The sequence below is a fragment of the Rhipicephalus sanguineus genome, chromosome 2, assembly GCF_013339695.2.
Source record: "Rhipicephalus sanguineus isolate Rsan-2018 chromosome 2, BIME_Rsan_1.4, whole genome shotgun sequence".
NCBI classification, from domain to species: domain Eukaryota; kingdom Metazoa; phylum Arthropoda; class Arachnida; order Ixodida; family Ixodidae; genus Rhipicephalus; species Rhipicephalus sanguineus.
The window spans coordinates 41,608,865-41,621,021 of NC_051177.1; the positions used below are offsets into that span (position 1 = coordinate 41,608,865).

Consider the following 12,157-nt stretch of genomic DNA (forward strand, 5'->3'; position numbering starts at 1 on the left):
TAATATGAGGAATTAAACACAAAAAACCTATTGTGCATACCCAATACCATGCTACGTCAGGATGGACTTTTCATGGTGTTAGAAGGTATCGTTGGTTTAGAAGATGTATAAGTGCAGCTTAGTAAATAAAATAAAATACTTTGCCACCTGGAGCAACATGCAAATTTTATTATTATTTTTTTTAATGCCGAGAACGCTCACAGGCATAGCGTAGGTCGAATAGTATGGTGCATAGGAGGTTTTCAGAACATGGTTAACCTATGCATTTCTCACTGCTAAAATCTCATTACGACCCACACACATTGTGACTGCATGACAGCGACTGCTAAGGCGTAAAACAGCCAACCGCATATCCGCGGAAACGCTGGCATGTGTACTTTCCACAAGTATGGTTGGTCTTTTCCAGACTGCGTGGTCTATAAAGATAGAAGAGTGTGAGTGTAGGCCAGTGGGTGATTCATGATTAGCAAATGTAACAGCAAAACCACACGGGACACAGAAAGCCGCAACGCTTCGTGTTGTTTCTTTCTGGGTCTTGTGTGGTTCTGCGGTTACCTTTGCTAGCCATGGTCTATAGACCTCGCGCCCTTCCGAGGTCAGAAGATGCGCGGCAACACTACTTTGCTGCGCGGTGACGCTTTAGATACGAACCTGTGAGCGCATACGCAGACACTGCATAAACTGCGATTGGCGTCACTATGCGCATTCCCAAAGCGGTGCCCAAGAGGGGCAGCTGCACGTAGGCAGATACCTCCCTTTAGGCGTTACCAACAGAATCACTGAACTCGTATAAATTGTATCGCGCGTCGTTGCAGTTACAGCGGGCAGTGCATCGCATGCTGTGTACTTGCGTCCTTCTTCTGTACAAGGAGCTGGGAAGTGAATATGACGCGCCCTTTTGTATAAACGGCACTTGCTTTTCTGCGAGCCGCGCAGCGTATAAGCGAGTGCTGTAAATCGCGCGTGCCCCAGGGTACACGGGTTCGCGTGGCTGGCGCATAATGCGGCGATCGGGGAAAAGTGCTGCTCCTCGTCTCGAAACGCGAGCCGGCGCAGCCTTGTTGCGAGGAACGGCCGTGTGGCCGCAACTGCGGGATGCATAAGTGATACTGCCTTTGGCGAGTGCGTAGCCGAGGATGACCGCGCGTGCGATCTGTGGCCACCGTGTTTGTTTGATGGCGCACCCTCCTTGCTTTCGCGGCCGAGTACAGTTTCTAAGCGGGCCTGTGGCTTCGCTCCGGAAGACCACAGGCGTACGAGGTTTTGATTTTCTTCGCAAAGTATCTTCTTCAGTTGCTGCAGGTTAGTGAGACGTGTTATTCAATACTTTTGTTTATTTGCTTGTGGCCTTGAAACCGAGAGCGTAGGTAAGTGGAAGGACTGTCGCTCGCTTCAATTTGTCAACTGCGACGTAATTATATTTCGGCTGAAGGCCTTATGAATACTGTGATACTATTGAGATGGATTACGGGACACCTGACTCGACGTCAATGCTTTTGTGCCTTTGTATAATGCTTTCGTCATAAGCCATTAAATATCTTCCGCAGGCGCGTGTACCTAGCGGTCAGGTGATATGACGTAAGTTACAACACGCACACGTCACCTTCAGCGAATGACGGCAGCCGTGGGTGACGCTTTATCTCGGAGGTCACGCCTTCGAACCTCGCGATCTAGGTCATGCATCACTTCAGGCGAGCGATAGAGGCTAGTTCCGGCGTCGAAAACATCTGGTTTTGCGAGCGTTACGTATGCGCGTAACGCATTCACTCGTGTTTAAAAGGTACACATGTGCACGCGAGATCTTGTGTACCTACACAAACTAAAGCTTCCATCATCATCATCAGCACTACGCCCACTGTAGCGCAAAGGCCTCACCTATGTTTCGCAAATTAACCCGGTCCTTAGCTCCCAATTTCTTGCTTGTTTGCTGTGCTTGCCTTCTATACCTAGACCGTCTATACGCGGTCCCAATTTTTTTAGGGGCGAAGCACTTTAGGGTCGAGGTATGTCTCGTGTCTGGCGAAGGCAGCTGCGTGTCTCAGTTTTGCATGGAGCCCGCTAGGGGCGCTGCGGTGCACAAGGGCGTATCATAATTGTGACAGAACAATATAAAACATCTAGAAGCACAAACCCTTTATACTAGTCGGCAATTTCAACGTAGAAATTATAGACCTTAGGACCTAGCTTTGTCGTCGACGCCCACTGTCCGCTGTTAGAAAACCGTTGCTATAGTCGAAACATATATGTGTATGTGATTCAAAAAAAGGTTTACAATAGACGAACAACAATCGTAATTTCGACAGAACAATATAAAACACATACAAGCACAAACCCTTTATACTAGTAGGCGACTTCAACGTACATATTATAGACCTTAGGACCGAGCTTTGTCATCGACTCTTTATGTCACATTAAATACACGAGAGGACGCTGCGGTGCAAATGCGTATGTAAGCGCGTTCCAGACCACACATTCTCTTTCTGCCATGGATGAAAACGAACGTAAGGCGCGGCATGCGGCGGCTCAACGGGAACGCCGACGACAAGCTACTACACCGGAGGCGAGGGCGCGGGAAGCGGCGGCAAAACGGCAAAAACGACAAACGGGAGATTTACGGTGATCGAACGATCTCCAGAGCTTCGCCCACTCATCATCATTCACTTCGTGGATATGGGGGGATCTTTTCAGTAGTTGGTCGATGTGCATATTCGCCGCCACTGCTGTCGTTGTCGCATACGAACTGCTGGACGTACGGCCACCGCACTGTTCGCGTGCTCTCAGTGGGGGGGGGGGGGGGGGGGGGGGGGGGGGGGGAGGGGAGTGATACTTATTACCGAAATGCGAAGGGCGTTTGGCTTGGAAAACAACGATTGCCCGTTAACGCTACGCACAATCACCTCGGTGGCATGTCCACGGTAGTGTTCTGCCTTCCACCGCTGGCAGCATGATCGCTGGGCGCCACGCGTCTGTAAGCGCGTGTAAGCGTTCCCGCTGAGGCTTTGCGTGTGCACTGCTGTTAGTGGATGGGGCAGTAAATGTCAAGCTAACGTTACCTAATTTCACTAAGCGCTGATTATGACGCTGACTGCTTCCCGTCAGTGTCATCTCGCGAACCATTGAGCTGCGACTCCGTTAGTGGCAACGCTGCTGGTCACTTCAATGTTGTGAGACTCCCGGTAGCTACCACAAACCCTTACAAGGCATTACTATATTTTTTCACATGCCCTAGCAGGAAGGAGATGCCTTTCGCGCTGTGTCAAACTAACACGTCGCTTCCGGAAATAACATAGGACGCGTTCCGAGGGGGCGAACCTAAGCGCGCTTCGGGCTGTATTCTCCGGACTGTTTAAATATGCTAGGATGATTTACATTATAATTTAATTAAAGGTGTTTATGTCGCTGGCTTTTATTGAACGAATACGTAACATTTGACGTCCACACAACTGTCACAAGTTGTGATTCTTCGCACCTCCTTCTTAGCAAACATCCCGCCGCGGCGGTCTAATGGTTCTGGTGCTTCACTGCTGACCGCGAAGGTCGCGGGATTGAATCCCGGGCACGGCGGCCGCGTTTCGATGGAGGCGAAATTCTGGAGGCCCGTGTACTTAGATTTAGGTGTAGGTTAGAGAACCCCAGGTGGTCGAAATTTCCGGAGCCCTCCACTACGGCGCCCCTCATATGTCGTGGTTTTGGGACGCTAAACCCCAACAATTCTTATGCAGTTAACACTTGATAGAACGAAGTGCGACGATGCAGCAGGAAAATAACTGATGAACGTAATCCCGTTTTCAGCGTTTTCTCTTTCTCTCTCGTGCTCTTTCCCTCTCTCTTATTTCTTCGTGATTGCAATCTGCCGCTTGGTCGATTGCTTTCCGCAAGGTTCATGCGAACATGATTACTGAGTCCTTACCAATAAACCAAAGCGTTTGGTAATTAATGTCCGCGCTCTTCGCTCGTTTACTTCAGTGCAAGATGCCTGAAAAGGTCCAAATGTCGAGTCGTTTCTTTTCGCCGTTTTCTGCTAAGCCTCTCGCGTTGTTTTCCTTTCTGAAGATTCGCAACAAGCTGGCTCCTTACTTCGCGTTCTGCTTGATGCGACCTCGCGGCCGTAATTTACGCCCTAAGGACTCCGCGTACACTATATAATAAGTCAAGAGATAAACAATCACACGAACGAGAAACAAAAAATGCGTGAAAGAAACTGTGTCGCGACTATCTTGCCTACCTATTCATACACGTGGAGAACGCCTCAGTGCTCTCATTAGCGAACCGCCGAATAGCTCATCATCTTGTCAGCTGCTTCTAATCTTCACTACCGAGTCGCTGTTTCTAATGAGTCTCGTACGCTTCTCCCCGTCATTTACGAAGTGAGCCTTCTGTTATTAATAGAAGTCAGTCTTGGTGCCGCTTCTCTGGCGGCCCCCGTTTTCCGGCGCCAAATTTGGTAAAAATTGTTGCACTTAAAACGAGAAGAGTGGACTCTTTATTCATAAGCATGGGGGCTTGTCGTGGCATTTGTATTTGCTTATGTTTTACTCACGTAGGTGACGGGAAAATGCGAGAAAGATGGCTCAGAAGAAGTGGCACGGAAAGAAATATGTTACAAATTATGATAAGAAAGTGAATAACGATTTGTCTCAGCTTCATTCGGCTGCCGCACTAGCGGCATTTCAAATCATGTACATTTTCATTTCTAACAAGGGAACTTTGATGCGCTAAAATTTAAAATCGTGGAGCTTAACGTACCGAAACTTCGTGCGCAGTGTGTTGGGAGTGACATTATCAAGTGGAAGCTCCAGGCTTATTATATTTCGATCTACCAGGGTTCTTTAACGTGTGCTCAGAGGCGCGATGTACGACAGTGCTTGTACGTCGTTGCCATCGAAATGCGACCGCCGTGGTTTGGAGTCGAATTAACGACCTCGGGCTCAGCACTATAACACCATAATCATTGAGCAGCTATGCAGCACTGCTGGGAACTATATATATATATATATATATATATATATATATATATATATATATATATATATATATATATATATATATATATATTATATATATATATATATATATATATATATATATATGACATATATACATATATATATATATATATACATATATATACATACATATATATATATATATATATATATATATATATATATATATATATATATATATATATATATATATATATATATATATATATATATATATATATATATACTTACTTACTATAGACTCGAATTCCTTCAGCCGGTTGTCTTTCCGATCCGTTGTGTAGCGAGTAATTTCCCCGCTGAATGGCACTGCAGTGAGTCGACTGAACTGTGTCGATTAGATTGAGATGACGCCAGTGTCTGGAAACCCCAGACCACAATTTTCGTAATAATTTCTCGGAGAAAGAGAGTGTGGAACAGTGCCAGTATTCAGGAAAAAAGGTTCTTTCGCTATAAAATTTTTCGTAAGCTGACATTACAGCCAATCGAGATGCTTTACACACTATTAGCCAAGGAAGCCGACCAATGGCGAAATGCGCTTACGAACGAAGAGGATTGTGAAATAAGTGCCGGAATTGTTTGCGAGGATTCCTCAATTATGGCCTTGCATCCTGCAGGCGCAAGATAATCAATTCAACGGTGACACGCGTGATACTTTTGCGCTAGCAACAGATGCACCCATTGTTGCTACTCTTCTTCCAGTTGAATAATAATAGCGGTAAGAGTTTTGTGTCTTGCCGATATCTTGCCGGTGAGCAAAGGGTTAAGCGTTACTCTTCGTGTATAGCGTCGAATGTGGCGAAAGAACGTGTCAATTATCTCCGGCTCGATGGTTGAAGAGAACAATGCATATCACAATGCATCGACGTGTTGTCTCAATCCATATTCGCGTTTTGTTCTTTAGGAAGCAACCGCCGGACTTGTTACGCAAGTGGAGATGGCCTGTTAGCTGCACCTTTGTGTGCGCACGTGTAAAGGGGACCGAGCCGGTGGGCGGTAACATTGTAGTGTCTCGCTTTCAACTATCCGCATCACTTCTACGCGATTCCGCGTCGCCGCTCCATTGTGTACGTTCCGGCGTGTTGCATCATGGTCCGTGTTGCATTGTACACCTGTCGCAATGTCTGTGTATGCCGAGTGTTGTCATCCCTGTCAGGTCGGGCGCCAGCATCGAGTAGCCAGCCGGCACAGGAGCCCGTCGTTGGATGACACGACAACGGCTTGAGGTTTGTACAGTGATCCCGCGCCCTCGCTGAATTGGTCTGGTGTAGCTGTCGCAATGGCCCTCTTAAGCAATTCGGAGCGCTGTCTAATGGCGGCGCGATCTCCGTAACCGTGTGAGCAGCGCGAAAAACAAACAAACAAAAAGCGAAGAGCAGCTGTTTTGCGTCGTCGATTGCGTGTTGCGTGCGCCAGGTCCTTTTTCGGACGTAAATAATGGTCCGAAGTTTCGTACTAACGATTAAAAGTTTCCAGCGATGGCGAAGAACATTTTTGCACACGCTGAGTACGCTTGCAAGTTTGGCCGCGTAAGAGTTAAGTGTGCGTGTTTGTGAACACTCCAGTGAACAGTGAACACTCATCAGTGAACTCTTTGTTGCAGCGATCTTATAATTATTTGTTTTATTTCATTTTAATAATTTATTTACCTTAACATAATGATTTCTTTCTCTCTCTCTTTTGTTTTGCTTCATAATATCGAGAAATGGAGTAACGGAGGTACTCCTTACCTCAATTTCTCAGCCAACCAACGTAAAACAGAACAGAACAAGTATAGTGATTTTAACGCTGCATGAATTATAACGGAAAGAAACGTTCATTATTCTGTAACGGTCATTATCCTTTTCCCCTGTATCTTCCTCTCTCTTCCTTTTGAAGGGAACTTCGTCCACGTTTATCAACTTGATTTCACTTTTCTTTTTTTTTCTTCTTATAACGAATGCCTGCTTAAGCCTTCTTTCTTCAAAGATCGTTTGCATGTTAGGATAATTATCTTGAGAGTATTTCTGTCTGCAAGTCTGAGTCTTGAATCCCACACGCTCTCGACTAAAATTAAAAGCGTCGATTAATCTCAACTTATTTCTCAAAGTTCTCTTTCTCAACGCCCTCGAACGTTCCCAAAAATTTTCGATATATCGTGGCAGCGGGTGCTACAGGTACGTTAACACTAAGGGATGCTTCGAAGGAGGCCAAGGGATGTCCATGTGGCCAGTTTAAGTGAAGTAGATAGCTTGAAGTAATTCAAGCATGCTCCTTAGTCTTGGACATTGTAAACCATGGCTCAAAGTCTTGCAATTCGATTTGCGTGCATGTACATTTGCCTTACTTAGGTCCTGATGTCTCGAAGTTGATAACGCTCTCATATGCAAAACAAGAGTAATGAATGAGATGCTCTGATTTTCCGCGATTCAAAATGACTTATTTATTGAATGTGCGATAAGCCGGAAATATTTTTTACTGACCTTCGAGAACGTTTGGCTGCCAATAAATTTACAGAAATGATATGAAAAAAGTTACATATATGAACATACGCAAGCACATGCTCACAGTTAGCCTCCGTTTGAGAACGCTCTTGCTTTAACAGCAGCGCCTCGACACTCCCCCTCCCCCCGACCCTTGCTCCCCGCTCCAGAGCTTTTCGTTGCGTAAGTTGAATTGGTTGGCGCCTTTAGGCCGGCAGCGGCTGATCCTAAGCAAAAAAAAAATAAATAAAAAAAATCGATTCAGTGTCTCCACCCTTCTTCGTTGCCCACTGTGGTGTTGCCTTAGTGGATACGGCGTTGCACATCTTGCGTGAGGACGTTGGTTCGGTTACAGGCCATGGCGTCAGTATTTAGGGGGGAGGGAATGGGTAAAATAAAGAAAAGCGCCGGTGTACATGGACTTAAGGGCGTGTTAAAGAACCCCGGGTTGGTTGGTTGGTTGAAAAACTTTATTTAGGTCCTGCAAGGCTCGCGTCAGCGCGCAGCGGGCGACTCCCACGTCGGGACCGTCAGACCAAGCCTGCCGGCCGCTCCGCGGGCCTGCTGGACGGCCCAGAGCTGGTCAGCCAGGAGGGAGCTGCGGAGGGCCGCCTCCCACCTGGCCGAAGCAGTATCGGGGTTAGTGTGCGTTGCCTTGCACTCCCAGAGCATATGCGCTAGCGTGGCTACGTCTCCGCATGTGGGGCAAGCGTCACCGGGGAATACCTCGGGATCAATGGCGTGTAAGGAGCTCGGATTAGGGTACGTCTCCGTCTGCAGTAGTCTGAGCGTAAGGGCCTGAGGCCTATTAAGTTTGGGGTGAGGGAGCAGGTACACTCGTCGCGCGAGGTAAAAATGTTTCGTTATTTCGTTGTACGTGGCAGGCGCGTCCCTGTTATCCGCAACCTCGTTGTTACCAAGCCGTTGCCCGGAACCGGCGCGGTCGGTTAGCGCGCGCGCGGTCTCGTGGGCCGACTCGTTGAGGTTGGGGGGAGCACCCTTGGGGTGGCCAAAATAAATTCGCAGTTTTGCGCTACATCGTATCTCGTAATCATGTTGATATTGGCACGTAAAACCCCACAATTTAAGATATTTAAGCTATTTTCCTAAAAAAAATTATGATTGTTCTTCACTGGGGATTACAGGAACTACTGAAAGCGAAACAAAATATGAGGACGGTAGTATATGCGTGCATGGAAAACAGCTTATAAGAAGTTACAGCTTCAGTGATAATGTCAACAAACACAAAGAAGGACTCTGAAGCAATACATTTTGTCATTTGTTTGGACCGCAACTAGGGTACGTAATGCGGTCCTGTAAGAAGGGGTGACTTCCAGGGACCGCACTTCGAAAAACTTTTGGGTTGAGTGCCCGGATTTCTCGTAGCGGTCTCGCCACGATGCGCGGATGATTTCGTCTGAATGCCGTATGTTCTCGCTGAGTACTCGGATGTCTCGTTTTAGGTGTCCGGATGAGCTCGCTGGCATTTCGCTCAAGGTCACTTGAAGGCCACCGACAAAGGTAGTTAAAAGCATTTCACGCTTAATATGAGGTTGTCGCTCCATTTGGCTTTGGAGCTTAGCAGTAATAAACACACATAAACACGGAAGAATCTGAGCCGTACGCGTCGTTTTATTTTTCCTAAATTTCCACCAATACATAGTCAATCGCAACGCAGTATACGTAACGACAAATCATCAGCACATGGTTTCACACCTCACGTTTGTGCACACGTCTTGCTTCATTAGAGATTCGATACAGCCGATTTCAGTTTGCATTTTTTAATGTATTACAGCTCAGGAGCCAGTATACAGCAGTCACGTGATTAGCAGTTCAAGCACGAGAAAACTGCAACAACTTCACTGTAACCAGGTGGCTGCTGATGTCTGTTTTATTGTCTTTTTTTCGAGCCATGCAGGCTAATGGCAGCAAAAAGCAGACCACGTAACAATAAGCGAAAAATAAATGTGGAGGTCATTGCTTTAGGGCGGCTCAGTTGGTTTAAAAAATATATATAGAGAGAACGCACAATCAGCTTCAAAAAGAACGTGTGAGGCTGATTCTTTCCAAAGCACACGTGTTTTTATTTGCGATCACATAATAGTTGAGGAATAAAACAAAGAGTTAATGCATCGATGGTTCGAACATCATTAATGGAGGTAATGTGTGCGGTCATGGGCAGATAAAACACACGCGGGGAAGTTTCAAATCAGAATAAACACTACGGAAAAGTGTATTTTACCAGTGTTCTTTATTTGAACTTCAACACGCGATGCTTTACCTCCACTTTGAAAGGGAAAACGAAATGCACTTTCGTGCGATATTCAGCGAGAAAGCTTCAGAATTTTTTTGTTCCTGTCTGAAACGTCATGGCTGTGGTTCGATTTCCGCAATGAGCACAGTCGGCACCATCGTTATGAGCACGACGTCGTCGATATGTATACCTATTGTTTTCATTCGCGTTTACAGACCATGCACTCTAGACCATACTCGGATTAGACCATGCACTATAAGTCATTTGGCGTCCTTTTAGAGGAGAGTTATTTAGAACGCTGATATGACTTGAATGACAGCGACATCTCTCCGAAAACGGTTACATCTAAGCGTTGCGTTAGAGGTCTTGCGGAACATAAGACGAGGGATAAGTCAAAGAGAGAAAAAAAAATGAATTCATACATTTACTACCGTTAACTTGGGTCAATTTGCGTGTGGCACTTGGCACTATATTCCTCGGCGCAAGGTAGTTCTTACTTTTGGGTCAGGTAGAGTCACACGTATGTCACAGTTGGGGTCGAGTTAAGGCAAAAAGGCTATCATTTCGGTTTAAGCGGTATTCCATAAATCTTGAGTAGCAGTAAGTACACTGTGCGCGGGGCCGCTACACCTCACTCAAATTATTGAAGCTTCATAAAACAAAGAACTAGGCGCGTATTTTAGTGTATTTTAACGATCTTCAGGATGATTCAGACACTCGCATCAACAGTCTGCACCTTCGCGATTATCGATGTTCGAACGTTTACGCCTCCTGTTCAACCGGTGTCACCGTCATGGCTACCCTCAGTGTCTACAGTCCGATAAAGGTGGTGTCGTAAAGACTCGTGGGTTTAGATTTATTTGCACTTCAAGGAATCGCAACGGGTAAAAACTAATATGGTGCACCCCGCAATGACACCTCATTAGTGAGGTGTGGTATCGGCGTGCGTAACAGTTCAAGCAAGCAAATAAATAAATAAATAAATAAATGCGGATTGCCTTAACTAGGCAATTGACTGTAGGCCCACAACTTCTGTTACAAATCCTCAAGCGTTCCTTTTGGGTTTGTCGAAAGAGACGGGCCCGTATCAAGTCGGCTATCTCCAAACTCAACTCCAGTACTCCGATATAACTGCAGCAAAGTGAGGCTCGCTTCACCTCATGTCATCGAATGATATGCTTAACGCGGTTCTTGTTTATAGCATGATCGCGGAGTTACGGAACATGAGTGTACTGGTGCGTGGAACGGAAGAAAGTGGGTTTACAAGAATGGCCAACAACTTCGTTCACCGTCACAATAGCAGCAAACTTTTATTCGCGACCTTTGTGTATGGATACTATCGACACCGTCGAAATATTTTTCAGGGCTTTCGTCGAGTAGTTTACGAAAGCTGTTTACACACAGCTTACGCACGCACCTGAGCGTTTGGCATCAGCTAATTGCTGGGTTTGCACAAAATCAAGCACTGACACCGCCAAGCGATGTTGAGCAGCCGGAGCACGATTGTGCTTCTTTACACGTAAGACTGACGCACGCTTCTCCACGCAGTAAAACTAAGCTATAACCATAACTGATAGTCATTTTTATTATCATTATCATCAGCCATAATCCTATTAAATCGGCTGCGTGACAAAAGCATCTCTGCCAATGATCTCGAAATACCCGCGACCGGCTACAACGGGGTAGCGAATTCACTGTAGTGAATTGTTATATTTCATTGATCTAACGAATATTTTCTTTCTGAGATGTTATTTAATATCCCACTGCATCTATTCACGAGGCCACGCAACGAATTCGAGGCCGTTTTTTTTTGTATGATAACGAAGTCATCTCGCTTTAACAAGCGCGCTACGAAAAGCACATAGCTGCTCGAAGTTTCTGTGCGAAGAACCACAAGTCTATGGTGCCGCAGCCTAATGACTGGAAACCGCGAATGGGCTGCACAGTGTTCCCTTGGCCTCCACTCATATAGACGTAGCAAGTGCTGCGATAACTGACATTCACGAGATTCAAGAAAGCTTCTTCCACATTGCGTTGCCTTCAACAGAAGCAAACGAGACGTATTTCTAATTACGCAAAAGGTATCCACATTGTATCGTGTACAGCGCGAGAAATCAGTCATAGATGCTCTCATAGACTTCCACCGTGTTTAGGAAAGTTCCGGTGAACCGAACCCGGTTTACGCGAGGGCACGGTGTATCATCGTCAGCTCGGCGTTGCTCCTCATGGGCCTCTCTGGCGTACAAGTCATGGCGGAGGGTCTTTCTTGTTGTTGCGCACGGTGGGCGCGCAATCTCTGAAGGAATCGCGACGTCGCTGCTTTCTTCTAGGCCTCCCCGACCCGACGTTCACGTGCTCCTTCTGTCCATCACTGTCCGCCCACGGCTGCTATCGGCTGAGGAGATCCAGGTTCGCTGCAACGTCAGGAAATAGCC

At 46.3% G+C, this 12,157-nt stretch overlaps 1 protein-coding gene across 1 annotated transcript in view; it reads right to left on the minus strand.

The window, feature by feature from the left end:
- Positions 1-9,094: 9,094 nt before the first annotated feature.
- LOC119382816 (carbonic anhydrase-related protein 10) overlaps positions 9,095-12,157 on the minus strand; it is an 84,291-nt gene continuing 81,228 nt past the window's right edge. Inside the window, exon 10 of the mRNA XM_037650677.2 lies at positions 9,095-12,136. Within this exon, the coding sequence (XP_037506605.1) occupies positions 12,111-12,136 (26 nt within the window). The 3' untranslated portion in view covers positions 9,095-12,110. The remainder of the gene's footprint in view (positions 12,137-12,157) is intronic.